This window comes from Budorcas taxicolor, chromosome 2, assembly GCF_023091745.1.
Source record: "Budorcas taxicolor isolate Tak-1 chromosome 2, Takin1.1, whole genome shotgun sequence".
Lineage (NCBI taxonomy): Eukaryota > Metazoa > Chordata > Mammalia > Artiodactyla > Bovidae > Budorcas > Budorcas taxicolor.
This window is the reverse complement of record NC_068911.1, coordinates 43021155-43038096: the sequence shown is the minus strand read 5'-3', so window position 1 is coordinate 43038096 and position 16942 is coordinate 43021155. Positions and strand designations below refer to the sequence as shown.

At 50.3% G+C, this 16942-nt stretch overlaps 1 protein-coding gene across 1 annotated transcript in view; it reads left to right on the top strand.

Moving 5' to 3' along the window:
• Positions 1 to 16738, top strand: part of LOC128060232 (liprin-alpha-1-like) — a 102220-nt gene extending 85482 nt beyond the window's left edge. Inside the window, exons 7-11 of the mRNA XM_052652582.1 lie at positions 6006 to 6229; positions 7995 to 8217; positions 13799 to 13950; positions 14791 to 14966; positions 16467 to 16738. Coding sequence (XP_052508542.1) covers positions 6006 to 6229; positions 7995 to 8217; positions 13799 to 13950; positions 14791 to 14966; positions 16467 to 16738 — 1047 coding nt within the window. The remainder of the gene's footprint in view (positions 1 to 6005; positions 6230 to 7994; positions 8218 to 13798; positions 13951 to 14790; positions 14967 to 16466) is intronic.
• Positions 16739 to 16942: the final 204 nt, after the last annotated feature.

Below are 16942 nucleotides of genomic sequence, written 5' to 3'. Positions count from 1 at the left end.
GTGTTTTAATTTCATGGCTGTTAGAAATGGTTTATTCAAGTTCCCTCTGTAATTTAGAGTTGTTAAACATCTATCTTATTTGAGGCTTAGAAATGTTAAGTGACTTGCTCACTTTGTTAAAGTACTTATGCATTATAGATAACTTCTGTTTACTTGTCTCTTTCCCCTGGTAGACAGTGACGTCTTTAAATGCAAGAACATCTTTTTCATATTTTTTCGAAGCATGTTCTATATGTTAGCAGATGATGGCATTGAGGATGGGAATGTGTAGATTGAGAAGAAAAGACATTTTTAAGAAAAGTTCCAGTTTCACTGGAAACAAGGAGTGTGTGATTAGCACATAGTCAATTCTGGTAAATACTTGATGACTGAAAATGCCATTTCCTTTTTTATTTTGTGGTATCAATAATTCTACACAAAATTACATTTTATTTATTATATCATTATTATTTATATTATATATAACATAATATTATAATATTATAAATATTTGATACCGGCTTTTAAAACACCAACCTATATTTGAGAGACCAGAAAAAATGAATAATTGAAATTTTATTACATTTCTTGATAGATGCTTCCTAAGAACTCTTAATATGAATTTTCAGGCCTGAAGCTAAGTAATCAAATTTTGCCTCTAATGAGAGAGAAAGAGATGATTGAATTACATCATGTGCCTCTTCATGTAAGGTTTCCACGATTCCAAATATATATTATCTTAGGACTGATACTCAGTGCTCAGCCAGTTTGGGAAGAGTGTTGGGTACATTTTCTGACATCCGGATTGACTCATCAGGCCTGCGCTGGAATGTTTGTCTCCCCAGCCCAAGGAACCGTCCAGAGCTGTGTTAGCCAGCCCCCTCTGCTTGACTTTTTCCCTGCCTTTTCTTCGCAGGGTGGGCTTTGCTCAGATGGCCCGAGGGAAGGAGCGGCCCTCTCAGTCTCCAGCTCCCTCACTGGGCTTCCCTTTTGTTTGAAATCTTGGATTGTGGCTGCCTAAGGACCTCTTTTAAACCGTATTTCGCTTTTCTAGCTCTTGGTAGGCTGACCTACAAGCTGTTTGCGTCTGTCACTGGAAGTGGGGACACCCTGGGGGTCTTCTGTCATCTGAAGCCACATGTAACAGGCCCAGTAATTGTACTGATCAAGGTTATTTGATACCGGGGAAAACAAGAACCAGGGATCCTTGCTTGGTACCCACGGTTGTGTTTCTGATCAGAACCCCCAGCTTGCCCGGGCTGTTTCAGTGCCACGTGAACTTGGGAAGGAGGTGGAGCAAGCGGCCCACGCGGCCTGGAGACAGAGGAGCCGGTCTGCCCTCTTCCCTTGCCCCTGCTGGCCCAGGGCAGGCCTTGCGATGACGGGCTGCTGGTGGTGGAGGAGAAGCCTGAGGAGGGAGGGGTGACGTGACCTGTGTTCTGGGACATGGTCACATGTGGGTTTTCTTTGTCAGTTTGAAAGAATGACTGCTTTTAGTCTTCCCTCCAGTTTCACTTTAAGGTTGAAACTGAAGATTTTATTCTTAAAGTTGAGCACAGTGACTTTATGGTCTTTTTGAAAGCAACAGTTGAGGTTTAAAAAACACATCTCAGAGAACTCCACTAGATAAAGCCAAAAACAGAACGTGTTCAGGGTGAACTGCGGGCGGGACCCCAAACTGCACTCTGTCCCTCCCAGAATGTATAATTGCTGAGATGGGTGGATATAGGACCCCAAGCACCCTGGGGACTTGAGGTCCTCAAGTGACAGCAGAGGTCCGGGCTGAGCCAGGAGCAGTGGGGCCTGTGCCCTGGTGAGTGGAGAGCCTCGAGGGTGGGAGTGGGGCCAGGAGAGGGGTGGGAGACTCTGGGGCGGAGGGTGGGGCAGCACCTAGTGGTGTCTGGGAGGTGCTGGCTGTCGCGGCTCAAGGCAGGGACACCCTTGAACCTCCACCGCGCTACCCCCATGGGGCAGAGTTGTCTGGCAGCCCAGGATGGAAGTTTAGAGGGTGAGTTCGCACCAGGTTGAATGAACACCTGTACCCACTGTGGGTTCATTTTAAGGGCCTGGAGTGAGGTTGGTCAAGACTTTGCTGAGCTCGAGTGAGGGAGTCCGACAGGGAGGACCGAGCTCAGGGTGAGAGTGAGGGGCAGCTAGTGTGGTGAGTCCTCCTCAGCCAGGTGGGATCTGGGGACACCCTTGACTTCAGGGGTGCCTTTCAGTAGCCTCCCTGGAGGGTTGTTTGGGGGTTAGAGGGGGCAGAAGCCCGCTTAGAAGACGTGCTCATTCCCAGGGGTGGTGGTTTCTGAAGCAGTTTATACTGGTCGGTTCGACTGTAACCCAGTACCTTGCAGGGTCATGTTTTACAGGGGGCCTGAGCCGTGGGCACGGCCTTCCTTCTCCCGCACCCCACACTCCCCTGTCATCTTTCTGGCAGCCCCTTCCCCCTCTCTGCACCCTTGACGGTGGGCCTGAGCCCAGCCCCCCTGTTACCACGGAGCCCCCTTGTGACTGAGCGGGTTCCGGTTCCGGGCTCCTGGGAGACGTGCTGGAGGCAGAGCCTTGGTGCCATTTCTCCTTGAGACAGCAGTGCGGGTGGTCATAGTGTGTGAGAGCAGTGGTCCTAGTGTGAGAGCGGTGTGTGTGAGAGCGGTGTGTGAGAGCGGTATGTGTGAGAGCGGTGGTCGTAGTGTGAATAGTGGTGGTGGTAGTGTGAGATCGGTGGTGCTAGCTCGGGAGCCAAGGTATCCTACCGTGAAACAACGGTTGCCCCCGAGTGGGGGGCTGCCCCCATCCACGAGGATGGGTCGCAGAAGGGCCCGCCTGTGGGCGTTATTTCAGTGCTGCAACCCCAAGGCACAGGCGAAGACAAGAAAGAACTTGGCCTCCGCCCAAGTCCTGGAAGGAGAGTGGCCTGAGGTGAGAGCAGCCCGCAGCTGGGCCCGTCGGATTGGCCCTCACCTGGCAAAGCATCGGGGTTGTGTTTCATTTCATTAGCATGGCTATGGGCCCTGTCAGCCAGGGCGCTTTGGCCCTAGTGCGCAGCATTGACCCCAGCAGTTTACCTTGTAAGACGCTGTGCAGGTGCTGCGTGGAGGGTGGGTGGGGGCCCCACAAGAAGGGAAACACTGGCTGGAGGAGTCACTGGGGCACGTGGACTGAGCTATCGAGTCAGTCCTTGACGCAGAAACGCTAAGCCCCTTAACGATTCCCTTCTTCCAAAGAAAGCATATACTGGCTGGAGGAGTCTCTGGGGCATGAGGATCGAGCTAGAGAGTCAGTCCTTGAAGTAGCAAGGCTCAGCCTGTTAATGTCTCCCATCTTCCAAAGCACAGAGCAGTGTGTCCAGTATTTTAATGGCGGGTACCTACTGCTTCCGTGTATGACATACACCCTCATAGCTACACATGTCTACTACATGCCTCTTACAAGTGCTGGGCACTGTTCTGCGTGCTGAACACTCAGTATGTAGTAGGGGATACGTAGCCCAGGATTTTTTAATTTCTGCCAAGAAAAATAGAAGAACATGTGGTTCAGCTTGAGCAAGTTCACCACGTGGACGGCCCTGCGTGCACGTAAATTGTGGCAAAATACATATAACATCAATTTTACATTTTAACCAATTGATTGAATGACTGGGTGGCTTCCGTGGAGTCAGGCTAACAGATGGCCTTGGGGTGCCATCTGCCTTTTTCCCAGGGGAACACGCCAAAGCCTGGTGGCTTCCCTTTTTTCTTCCTTCTCCCCAGTGGCTCTAGGTCACTGGTCTGTGTGTCGTTTAAGAATCTCTTTATCCACTTTGTTGTTAGGTTTATCTTCTGGAAAGCTTCTCAGACGTCCTGGGCCTTGAGAAGGCAGGCTTGGATTCCGGGTTCTCCCCTACTGTGTGCCTGCCAGGTTGAGGGGGAGGCTGAAGGCCAGTCTGAGTTGTAGTGGTCTGTGTGGTCTTGGGGTCAGTGGAGCCCCTCTTCTCTGGAGGGGCTAGGAGAGTCTTTATGTGGAGCCTGGAGAGACTTGACAGGGCCAGTCTTCACAGTCTCGCTGTCTTTTTAATTTATGTTTGCATTTAGTTTCTCATTTCTTTGTTTTTTAGGAGAAGAAGAATGTACAGCTACTTAGGGAGCAACTTCGGAGACGAGAAGAAGAAATATCAGTGCTCAAGGCCGAAATCAACAACACCAGGGTCAGAATGGGGATTCTCACGTGTTGACATTTGCCCTGTGTGGGTCACCACTAGCCTCCGTGTTGCTGTCCTTAACCTCTGTCTGATTTTCAAGTCATTTTTCACATCTTCCCACTGAGCAGACCTGGGTTTATCAGTTTGGGGTTCTCATACCTTGTTTCAAATTTATGATGAGAGCTAATGTAATTTTAGTACATTTGAGGGGAGAGTGCTCTTAACTTAGATTTTCGTCCACACTACACTTTGTGTGGGATCTTAGTTCCCCGACCAGGTATTAAAACCCGTGACCCCTGCAGAAGTGTGGAGTCTTAACTACTGGGCCCCTGGGGAAGTCCACTCTAAATTTCGACCGAACTGGCGGGATTCCAATGTGCCTTAGCATGTTTCTGGCTATAGCGTGAGGCTGAGAGGAGTTATCGTGCCTGAATTCGAGCAGGAGGTTAAAGGTGCTCCTTTGGCCCCGCCCTGCAGCTGCTGCTGGACCACCTGGAGCTCCTGGTTTCCCGGTACCAGCCATCCTTCCAGTTGACGGCGGGCAAGCGGCAGGCAGAGTCCCCAGCCGGCATGACCAGCGAGGTGGAGGTGCTCAGGGCGCTGAGATTGCTCTTTGAGCACCACAAGGCCCTGGATGAGAAGGTACCAGCCCCCCGGCCGTCCTGGATTTGTACACTTGCTGCCTTGTTCGGTGGGTGATGCACTTATTTATGTAACTCGTTGACTTTTGAGCTTCTTGAATTCTGGTTTATACATTTTTTTTTTTCTGTAAGAAGTCAGAGTTTTATATGGTTAAAAAGCGTTGCCTGCGTACATGCTCAGTCATGTCTGAATCTTTGCAACCCTGTGGACTGTAGCCCACCACGCTCCTCTGTTCATGGGGCTTCCCAGGCATGAATCCTGGAGTGGGTGGCCATTTTCCACTCCATGGAATCTTCCCGCCCCAGGGATCGATCCTGCCCTCTTGCATTGGCAGGCGGATTCTTTACCACTGAGCCATCTGGGGAGCCCCCAGTTAAAAAGTATTAGTTGGCATGAATGTCTCGAGATTTCTTATATTCTGTATATCAACTTGCAGTGAAAAACTGGGTAATAGAATTAATTTAGGATAACATTTTGTTCTCTCAAGCTTAGAATTTAAAGCTGTTAACAAGAAGATTTTCTTGACGTTAAGATCAGTGAGAGACATTAAAGGTATTCTGTCACAGTATCCATGTATTAGGGTGAGTATACACTAAGAGTGTACTAACGTATATACAGACATCAACACACGGTGACTCGGCCCCTTTGATTTGAGTTGAGAGCGCGGTTACGCGTAGCGCTCGAAAGGTGTAGTTTGTTAGAAGAAGAATTAGGTGCCACACATAAAGAGGTAAGTTTGATCAGTCATCCTGTAATTTCAGTTAAGGGTTTGTCCTTTGAATCCTTTCATTTAAAAAAGAATGAAGGCTGTAGTGGTGGGCATCAGGTGTTCTTTCTCTTTCTGATTGAGGCCCCACCCACCTGGGTTATTTTAATGACTAGTAAACTAGCCTTGTGGCTCAGAGCTGCAGGATGTCTTCAGCACTCCTTTGTCCAGGAGATGACAAATTCTGACTCTAATCACCTGGTGGTATTCGGGATGGATAGCATCACCATGTATTTTCTTTTTATGTTGTGTTTTCAGTTTCAAGTTGAGTTTATCCAGGTGGAGTTTTGCTGTCTTTACTTATTTGTTTAGTCTGATTCAATTTTTTGGTTTATCCACATTTCTCCACAGTCAGGGCTTCCAAGTAAAATTGGGTTCAGTTCCTGATAGCCTTGAGCTGCCCTGAATGTCGCTGACGAGACGTGGTCCTCTCATGCCCAGGTGCAGACCGAGAAGGAGCAGGACTGGGAGCGCGCACAGCAAGCCAGCGTGCTGGCCGACGTGGCCCAGGCGTTCCAGAGTGATGAGGGCGTGTCTGACGGCGAGGGCGACAGGGTCACCCTCTTCAGCTCGGCCACTCAGCTGTCGCCCATTGGGCAGGCCGATGCCAAGACTCTGAGTATGAGGCTGCAGGAGCAGCTGGACACCATCAACGAAGAGATCAGGTGGGTGATCCCAAACTCAGCTCCCCGGAAACTCGATTTCTCTGAGGAGCTGCCTTCTCCTAGGGAAGTCTGAGTGTTCCATAGTAAGAAACCTGACCTCAGGTCTGCTTCAAGAATTTTCAGTTTTGAGATTGCCCTTGATTATAGAGCTCGGTCAGCCGGGGGGTTCTGTCCGAGGCGTTTTGGGGTGTCCCCCCTCAGCTCTGAGCCCCGAGGTGGGTGAGGTGCTGAGGCGGTGTCTGCTGGGGCCCGTGCACCCTTCTGTGTCCCTCGGAGCCCACCACTTTCTGCTGAAAGGCCACCTGGAACAGAAAAGCTCAGGTTTTGGGGTTGGCAAATTCTCACTCAGATGTGCATTTTCATTTTTCATTTAATAAACAGTGTGAAGATTGGCTGGTTGTAAGACAGTGGTCCAAGGACGTGTGTTTGAGTTTTTCTCATCTCATCAGTATATTTAAGATGTTTTCTTTAGACACCGTCTTGGCAGTTATAACAATTTACAAAACGGGATAGAATCCAAAGGCCGGCCTCGTGGTGAGCAGGGGACCTTGGGTCTGGGTGCAGCCGGGTGGCTGGGGGCCCCGAGGCCTGCCTGGTGCCACACCCACACAGCTATGCCTGTGTCCCGAGTCCATGTTCAGATTGGCCGCAGGCCAATGACCCTGCACAGGACCAGGCAGAGGCTGCTGCTCAGACTGTTCTCATCACGTCAGCCCAGGCCGAGGTGCCCATTCCTGTCCGCCGAGAGTAGGGGGCCGGGAGAAAGGCAGGGGGTGAACGGGACAACCAGCAAACGCAGGTGGTGCCGCCTGCCCATTTGACGGCGAGACAGACGGTTTTGTGGGCCGTGTTTGAGCACAGACGAGATCAGAAAGATGGTCTTTCCATGTCCCCTCAGGAAATGTGGAACGGTTATATATTAATATTTTTATTTTTACAGCAAGTTGTCATGTAAAGTGATTTTTCCTTATGTGACAAGTTGACTTGATGTAAATGGTAAATTCTGTCCATCAACTTGTTATCAACAGTGAAAAACTTTCAAGTTGTATAAGTGGAACTGAAGCTGGAGAGTTTACTTCCTGTTAGAATGTTTTATTTTAATTTGAAAATCATTTTATTTGCATCCTCGTGTATTTAAACTGCTATATAAAATCATCCACGACACATTAGGGGAGAAGAGCAGAAACCGTGAATTCTAGGTTAATGCAGCACATTGACATGAATCCAGAAACTCACACAAAGCTGGTGCAGAACTTCCTCAAGTGATGTGTTTGTACATATTCAAACTTACATTAAAAATAAAAAGAAAGATCAACTCAGCACTTCATCTGGTCTGGAGACTTGTGTTTAGAAACTCCAGCTTGTTCGTGAATTGCTGTTTTGATTGTACCGAGTTCCCGATTCCCAGTGGAAAAGACTTGCGGCACTGACGTGCATCTCTGCCCTGAGAGCAGGGAGGTAAAGGTTGTCAACATCAGGTATCTCCTCACAGGAAGAGTGTCGCCACCAGGGCCCCTTGAGAATGTTAGAGGAAAGACGTGAAATCAAGCGTGAATGATCAGGGGCCAGTTTGTAAGACTCAATGCCAAGTTATTCTAAGTTTGAGAATATTCAAAAGAGGAAAAGTCAAAGCTTTTGCTTGAGATGTTAATTGAGCAACTGTTTCTGGAATTTGCTAATCGTGACACAGAATGCCAGGCCAATTTGTTGTTCAGACACGTTCCTCTGCTGACAGAGGCAGGTGACGGGTTTTATTCTATTTTAGGTTGATGGAGGAAGAGAAGGAGAACACGGAGCAGTGGGCCGAGGAGACTGAGAGCAGGGAGGGCAGGGGGAGCTTAGGCAGCCTCCGTCGTTATAAATCGGTGAGCTCCCTCAACCTGCTTGCTGGCTCCTCAGGTGCCGGCTCCTACCTGCCCCTGCCCAAGCCCAGAAGGAGGGGGCGCCGCCCGGCGCAGGAGGGAGACCAGCTGGGCATCATGACTGTGGTATGTGTCTGCCTCCTCCCTGCCCATCCTTCCCCCAGGACATGGGTTTTCTTTATTTTGTTTGTTTTTTGGTTTTTCTCTTTGTAGTTAGAAGAAAATCGGGTACATTTGCTGCGCTCAGAGGTCTACACTTTTGTAAACTGCCTAGTCTTTAATCATTCCACAATGGCGCAGCAACGAAGTAGTCTTGATATTTGGACCACAGGCTTAGCACGTCATCATGAACTCAGCCAGAGCCTGCCTCTGTAACGTTGGGCCTGGCCTGTGCTGGGCACAGCAGCTGCAGGGAAGTTTCTGTTCTCAGGGAGCAGACAGCTTCGTGAAAGTTACCATAGGCAGCCCTCGTGGCCTGGGAAAGCCGTGCAGCACATGTTCCATTGGGGCTGCCTGGCTGCAGGGTGCAGAGCATGCGGTGGGAACAAAACCAAGAATCTCCATGGTCTGCTTGCTGATGGACCCGGCCGCGGGCTCAGGCCAGCTCTGCGTGTGAAACCAGGTTAAGAGCCTGGTGCCCCAGGGCCCCAGGGAAGAGGTTGGGCTGCCTCACTTTTCTGAGTCTAAAAATGGGATGACGACCTAGGGCTGTTGGTGACAGAGTGTGCGGCTCCAAAGCACATGTTCCAGCTTTCTTGCGTGTTTAGCTTGGGTTTTGTGAGGGCATTGTTATCCCATGAAATCACGTGTACAACACTCTGCTTTGTAACTGGACATGGATTATCACTTTTTTCTGTGACCACCCATTTCATGTCGGCTGCATTGTTAGTCAGGTTACCATTAAATTCACTGTGAATCCTTCTAGCGGCCTGTGAAGTGGGAACTAGTCCATTTTGTGGTCTTTTGACACAGTTTTTATAATTTGCATCATTGGCTAACTAGTTGATATTTAAAATTCTTTGAGGGTTTCTCTGTGGTTTCATGCTTGATTTCTTTCCGAATATTTGTTACAGAACAGTTCTGTGTGTTTTCCTTGCTGTTGGAGTGCTCTGGCGGTGTGTCTGCTTTCATCATTGGTTTAGATTTCCTGTCTCATCCTGTTGTCTGCTTGGTTGTCATCAATCCTGACCCCTTCCCCACCCCCGAGGCTGTAGTTTACCCATCCATCTCCCCTCCCCCGTCCCCCCACTTGCTCTGGTCATGGCCGTGCTGTGGTCCACAGCGTGTGCGCCCTTTTCGGGTCTGTGCTTTGTCTTCATGTCTCATTAAATGGTGTTTTTCCCCCATAGCGGTAAGTTGAATTGGTGTATCACTATGCAGTTACAGAAGAAGGCAGTGGCAACCCACTCCAGTATTCTTGCTTGAAAATCCCATGGACAGAGGAGCCTGGTAGGCTGCAGTGCATGGGGTGGCACAGAGTCGGATACGACTGAAGCAACTTAGCAGCAGCAGCAGCAGCAGCATGCAGTTACAAGCATAATGTAGATGGATCCTAAACGGCATATCATGTATAATTCATAAATAAGATTGTGCTTACATAAGGAAATGATCCTCTTAAGTGTAGAATTAATGGACTTTTAGATATGCAGATGACACCACCCTTCTGGCAGAAGTGAAGAGGAACAAAAAGCCTCTTGATGAAAGTGAAAGAGGAGAGCGAAAAAGTTGGCTTAAAGCTCACCATTCAGAAAACGAGGATCATGGCATCTGGTCCAATCACTTCATGGGAAATAGATGGGGAAACAGTGGAAACAGTGTCAGACTTTATTTTGGGGGCTCCAAAATCACTGCAGATGGTGATTGCAGCCATGAAATTAAGACGCTTATTCCTTGGAAGGAAAATTATGACCAACCTAGATAGCATATTGAAAAGCAGAGAGATTCCTTTGCCAACAAAGGTCCATCTAGTCAAGGCTATGGTTTTTCCAGTGGTCATGTATAGATATGAAAGTTGGACTGTGAAGAAAGGTGAGGGCCAAAGAATTGATGCTTTTGAGCTGTGGTGTTGGAGGAGACTCTTGAGAGTCCCTTGGACTGCAAGGAGATGCAACCAGTCCGTCCTAAAGGAGATCAGTCCTGGGTGTTCATTGGAAGGACTGATGCTAAAGCTGAAACTCCAGTACTCTGGCCACCTCATGTGAAGAGTTGACTCAATGGAAAAGACTCTGATGCTGGGAGGGATTGGGGGCAGGAGGAGAAGAGGACAACAGAGGATGAGATGGCTGGATGGCATCACCGACTCAATGGACATGAGTTTGGGTGAACTCCAGGAGTTGGTGATGGATGGGGAGGCCTGGAGTGCTGGGACTCATAGGGTTGCAAATAGTCAGACACGACTCAGCGACTGATCTGAACTGAGCTGACAAAATATCCTTTCTGTGTTGGTGCTTGTATTTAAGAGTGTAAATCTCATCAGCTTTTGCACAGTTAATGTCTCTATTAGACTCTTTAGAAAAGTATCTTTTACGGTTAATAAAATGTAAAGACGGCACTTGCTATTATGCTAGCTTTCATTCTTACATATTTTCACAGGGAGCCTGTTTTAATGAATTTATTTTGAGAAGTTTTAAATCAAATTCTATGTCAGGGTTTTACATTAATGTCCAAGAGGTGTTTAGATTTGTTCAATGTTAAAATAGATATTATGGTAACTTCCTTATCAGTTAATTTACTAATTTAAAGCATAAGATGTATTTTATTAAGGGAAACTAACTTATAGAGAAGTTTGTCTGAGAATAGACAACTGTTAAGGGGCTTTGTTGTACGGAATCCTGTGCTTTAAGAAATCATGATGATGTAATAGAACTGTATCTTCCTGAGTAATAATTTCTAGTGTTTCTCTAGTAAATCTTGAATAGCTTATTTAACTTCTGTGGTCAAAAAACTGTTCTGTTTCCAGTCACGTGTTCTCTGAATCTTCATGTCACTTACAAGTTTGCCTTCATTTTTGCTTTCCTGTATTTGCCTATTCGGATGCTTGAAATTTTAGCTTCAAAGTCGCAGTGAATCTGGTTTCTCTTCGTTTCTTTGCATGCATCTATCAGGCTAGTGATTTAAGAAAGCGGCGTCGAAAGGTAAACTATTTAGTAATTTAGCAGGCCTTTCTTTCTCTGTGAAGTATTAAAGAGTCCTTAGGGTTTAACGTGAATGAACACCGTGTGGTTATGTCCTGGTGAATAAGTGACGTTTTAATGGAAGTAATGAAACTCACCCACCACTTAAACTGTGCTGATGGTTCTGTTGGAAATAGGTCATTCGTTGGGACAGTTGTAACTGTTTGCCTTTCTCCCACTTGTTTGCCTTCTGATCGTCTCATGGTTGTTTATAATAGACAAAGTATTATTTATTATTTTTTAAATTTTCTTTACTTATTTTTTTGGCCATGCTGCACAGCTTATGGGATCTTAGTTCCCCAGCCAGGGATCGGTCCAGTGTCCCAGCAGTGAACGTGCCAAGTCTTAACCTCTGGACCACCATGGAATTTCCGCTTAGTGTTTTTTTTACAAGAAATGACTGAATGAGAACCATAGATGTTAGATTTGCGGGAAGCCAATTTAATGATTGTGGGTCGCAGTGTGCAGGAGACTCTGTGCGCCAGGCACGTGCTTTCCGCGTCTGTCATCTCACCCCCAGGTGAGGTCCAGGCTGCTGCTATCCCCATTCAGCAGACATGGACACTGAGGCTTAGCGAGGCCGGGCACCCTGCCCAGGCTCTCACACCCAGCAGCGTGGTGCGGACTGGTCTGATCAGAACCTGGACACTTAACCGTGGTGCCGTCTAGCCCGCTTTCCTCCAGAGGCTCTCATGTCCATCACGGCATCCCTGATGGAGGGAGCCTCAGGAGGGAGCTCGCTGCCTCTCCCCTCGGGTCACTTGGATGCGCCCCTGTTGTTGGAGTCCAGTGCCCCAAGGGCTGGCCTTCCTTGTCCCTGTCCTTCTCCCAGCCCACTGAGCGAGCACTCCTGGGCCTTCCCACGGGACTGGGGTGGCTGCGCTCCAGTTCAGCCCACTCAGTGCCCGGGAGCCCTTCTGCTGGGCACAGCAGAGCAGCGCCGTCCCCCTGGGGTTGGTGACCTGGGTGTGCCGCTCGCCCACTCTGTGGCCTGCTCTGCCCTCCTGTTAAGTGGACACGGTGCTGCCCATCCTGGCCACGTGGGCACCAGAGCGGCGGCTCCCATCCTGGGGGAGGGCGGCCAGGCTGGGGAACCAGAGGCCTTCCTCGGGAGGAGACCCGGGGTAAGGGGCTGGTGTGGTCCCTGACCTTGAGGCAGGTGTTTGTCTCCACTGAGTCCATAGTCAACCCAGGTGCATCACGTCCCTGCTCTGTTCGTTGTTTTCTGATTTTTAGAAATGCTTATTTTAACTTGAATTTGAGATTGATCCCTGTTCAGTTCCATGTGGATAATTTCTAGCCTTTGTAGCCTTCTGTTGTCGGAGGGTTCTTGCTAGAGCGCAGGGGAGGGTGCCCAGTTTGTCCAGCTGCTGTTAAACGAGTTCAGCTGTATTTTGCACTAAGTCACTTTGTTGTCACCAAGCTCCTGTGGGGCTGCACGGAACCAGTATTCTTTACAGAATGCCACTGAAAAGGCACAGGATAGTTGGTTAAAACAACGCACTGATTGTTTATAAAAATACATGCCATGCATGTCTCCTAAAAGCTTAACCACACACTCAGATGTATCAGTGAGACCTGTCTGGACACTGAGGGGTTAATCTGTTCCCCACACTGTCCTTCCTGTCCTCACACCCACGACTAGCAGAAAAGCTGGGAGTCCAGGAGACATCACCTCCTTTTTGTGTTTTTATTAGTTTATTAGTTTATTTGTTAATTGAAAGATAATTGCTTTATAGAATTTTCTTTTCTGTCAAAACCCAACATGAATCAGCCATAGGTACCCATATATCTCCTCCCTTTTTAACCTCCGATCCTCTAGGGTGATACAGGATCATCTCTTAGTGAAGACCTGGGGGTGCTTTATGGAAACCACTCTGAGCGCATGACCCTTGAACTGCCTGTAAGTACTTCAGTGGGTAGCCCCCAGTCTGTCTGTTACCGAGAAATGTGATCCAGGCGCATGGTGTTCACGTCGAGGGTTTAGGTACCTTTTCTGTGTTTCTCTTGTTGTCATGGGTTCCAGTAACCTGTATCATCTCTCCAAATGATCTTGGGTGGTGGCACAGGCTGTATCTTTTCCTCCTTGAAACAGAAAGGTCTGGACGTCTTTGCTGAGAGTTTTTGTACTCTAGCTGTGGTGCTTCTGAGCAGCATCTGGCGATGAGCGCAGTCCTTTCATCAGGGCAGTTCATGCCATGCAGGGTTCACGGGGCCGGCGTCGCTCTGCTGTCCTGCCGGGCAGGGCCATCTGGTCGCTGGATTCCAGGGAGGGTGGAGCCCGGCTGCAGGGAGGCTCCCGTCCAGGGTCTCTGCACTGAGTCAGATGCTCTCGCTGCCCCATAGCCCCACTTCTCGTGAACAAGACAGTCCTTAAGGTGGCATTAAGCTAGAACAGGGTTTTCTTGTAATTGTGGGAAAGCATAGCTAATAGATATTCAGATAAGATTCTGGTTATAATGTAAAGCCTGTGTGATTGCCATTTTCAAAACACTCTATTGTTAACCAATGTTACACTTACCTCACTCCCTCAGCTGCCAGCTTTACGGGAAGAGGTAGGAGATGACGAGACTGCTATCAAATCTAAAACCTCGACCCCCACAACGCCGCGGTCCCTTCGGCTGGACCGCCTGCACACGGGGTCGCTGCGCACAGCCAACCAAGAGGACATCAGGGACGCCCACAAGTAAGCGGCCTGTGTGCGCATCATCAGTTTCAGGAGCCCTGCACCTCTTGTCTCAAAGAGTTGCAAGGATGATTTTAAAGGAATACCATTGGGTTCAGTGCCTGTGTTTAGTGGTGAACTTCAGGTGCTGGGGAAGAAGAGCTCAGTGACCTCAGTGATTTTAGAAAATGTCCTTCTATAGAGATTGACTCCTGTGGGAGCTTTCTTCCTGCTCTTGAGAGAGATCTGCCCGGCCTGGGGCACGTTCCTGACAGTGACAGCCCCGTACCTCTCGGGTTCACTCTTGAGGGTCCCTCCCGTTTCCTCAGGGGTCTCCTCTGAGGAGACTCTGTCCCCTCCTGTGACTGACACTGTCCTCATTTAGACCACCACCTGAGCTCCAGTCCTGAGCCAGGCAGCACGCGATGGAGGGCACGTATGGTGACTTGACCAGCAGCCCTGCATGGTGACCATCGCTCTCCTGCCATGGCCAGGGCCGGTCACCCTGCAGGAGCCAGGGGAACCGCCCAGAGCAGGGGAGCTCGCCTTCTCCTGGAGCGTTGTCACCTGCCGAGCAGCGACCCTGAGGGAGGGTCGGGGCGCCCTCTGCACCAGCTGGCCTGGAGTGAAGCCCTCCTCGGGGGAGAGCTCGAGGCAGAGAATCTCAGCTTCCCGGAGCGGTTGTCTGTGTCCGAGAGCCTGCATTGCTCGTGTGGAGCGTGTTTGGTGAAGGAGACTCCACTGTCTGCTGCGAGGTTGAGGCGCGGGTGTTGCTGGGTGCCCGTTTCTCTCAGTAGCTCTTGTGGAGGGGTGTGTGTTTGCACGAGGGTGCCCGTTAAAGGTCGTTTTCTCTCCCCAAAGCTCGACAGGCTCTGAGGACAGCCCCGAGAACAACCCCAGCAGCAGCAGCAGCAGCAGGCAGGACTCGCTGCACAAAGCCCCGAAGAAGAAGGGCATCAAGTCCTCCATCCGCCGCTGGATTCATAGGAAGGAAAAGGGCCGGCCTGAACACCCCGGCAAGGAGGCGTTATCACCAGGTGGGTGCTTCCCCGTTCAGAGGGAGGAGGGCCTGCAGGCATGTCCCTTCTGTGTCTCCCCCATTGTCCCCACGAGGCTCCTGTCACTCACGCTGGGGGTCCTCCTGGGAGCAGGAGCGGAGGAGGTGTCTGTCTTCTCAGTGGGTCTGAGATGATCGGATGAGTTAATGAGTGGATGGGTGGATGGATGGAGGGATGGATTAGTGAGTGGGTGGATGGATGAAGAGATGGCTGGCTGGATGGGTGGACGAACGGAGCATGGAATGAATACAGCAGATGATGGTACTCCAATGCTAGAAACATATTCTACGAATTTGATTGAGTAGGAGCTGGGCAATGATTGTTTCCTCCTAACGGTGACACGTGTTTTGAAACGGCCTAAGTGCTCATCAGTGAGGGGTGAAATGCAATCTGTGGACACCCCACAATGAACAGCCCGCCCTCCTTCCTGCCACCTTCCCCAGGAGCTCATCATGGGTTCTTCCCATGCCCCCCACCCCACCCCACAGCCACACAGGTCCTCCTGGGGTCCCCTCATCACACAAGGTTATCATTAGGCCCTCCTCTCGCTTGGCTTCATCTCCTTGAGGACAGGGTATGTTCCTGCCTCTTCAGCCACAAATGTGTTGAGTCTTGTTTGTGCTGGGTGTGGGATTTACAGGGGTAAGTGGAGCAGATGTGGTCCGGAGCACAGTTAAGTGGCAAGAGGGAAAAAGAGCAGGTTGTCAAATGCTATCCCTATTATTAATAAATACAACGCTGAGATGGATGGTGCATTGATTCTATACCAGATGCTGTGTGTGCCCCTTACCAAGCAGGTGCTGCCCCCTCCCGATTTACAGAGGAGGACGCAGTGACGGTCACGCGGTCAGGGAGTGGTGAGGGCAGGTTCACACCCGCGCAGGGGGCCCAGGCACTTTCCCGAGCCCCAGCCACCTCTGTGGTGGATGCAGCAGGAATGAGACGGTTCTGTGGCATGATGATTCAATGGACACGAGTTGGAGCAAACTCCAGGAGCTAGTGAAGGACAGGAAAGCCTGGAGTGCTGCAGCCCACGGAGTGGCAAAGAGTCGGACACAACTGAGCGACTGAACTAAAACCTGAGTGTGTGCTCCCCTGCTTCAGTCGTGTCTGACTCTTTGCGACCCCAGGGACTGTAGCCCACTAGCTCCTGTGTCCATGGGATTCTCCAGGCAAGAATACTGGAGTGGGTTGCCATGCCCTCCTCCAGGGCATCTTGTCGACCCAGGGATCGAACCCACATCTCTGTCATCTGTTGCATTTGGCAGGCAGGATCTTTACCCCTGGCACCACCTGGAAAGCCCCAGTGGACGCTGACAACTAGAAATGCAGAAAATCCGGGCTGCTCCCAAGGTAAACTGGGAGAGCAGCAAGCACAGGTTTTAAAGACAGAAACACAGGGTGAGCGACAACAGCGCCCACAGAGACAGGCAGGAATGCGGTCACCCACATAAAGGAAACACCTGCGCCATTCGGAAGAGGGGCCCGTCAGCCCTTGGAGGGACAGTTGGAACCAGAATGAAAACCGAGGCCATGGTCAGCAGTACCCACCCACACGGCCCGGGGGTCGTGGTGTCATTCACCGGGCTTCCTGCGTCCCCAGAGCAGCCCGCCGCTGTGGAAGGGACACCCATGTGCGCGGACACGAGGGAGCCTCGGCCGTACTCTCACCAATCCAGCGGCAGCGGGGCGCCAGGGTCACGTTCTCTGCTGCCGAGGGCTCCCTGGGCCGACCTCCGGAGACCCGCTGACCCTCCACTCCCGGGGCGTGGGCTCTGTGCCCCCGTGGTACCAGGCCGGCCTGTACTCACCCCGAAGCTCAGCAGGAGTAAGTCCTGACTGTAGCGGAATCCAGCCTCTGCGTTCCTGCCATGCTGCCCGGTCCCACGAGTGCAGGAGGAAGCGAGCAAACAGAGTGTGGTTCATCATGCAACGTCACAAGGGGCACGAAGACA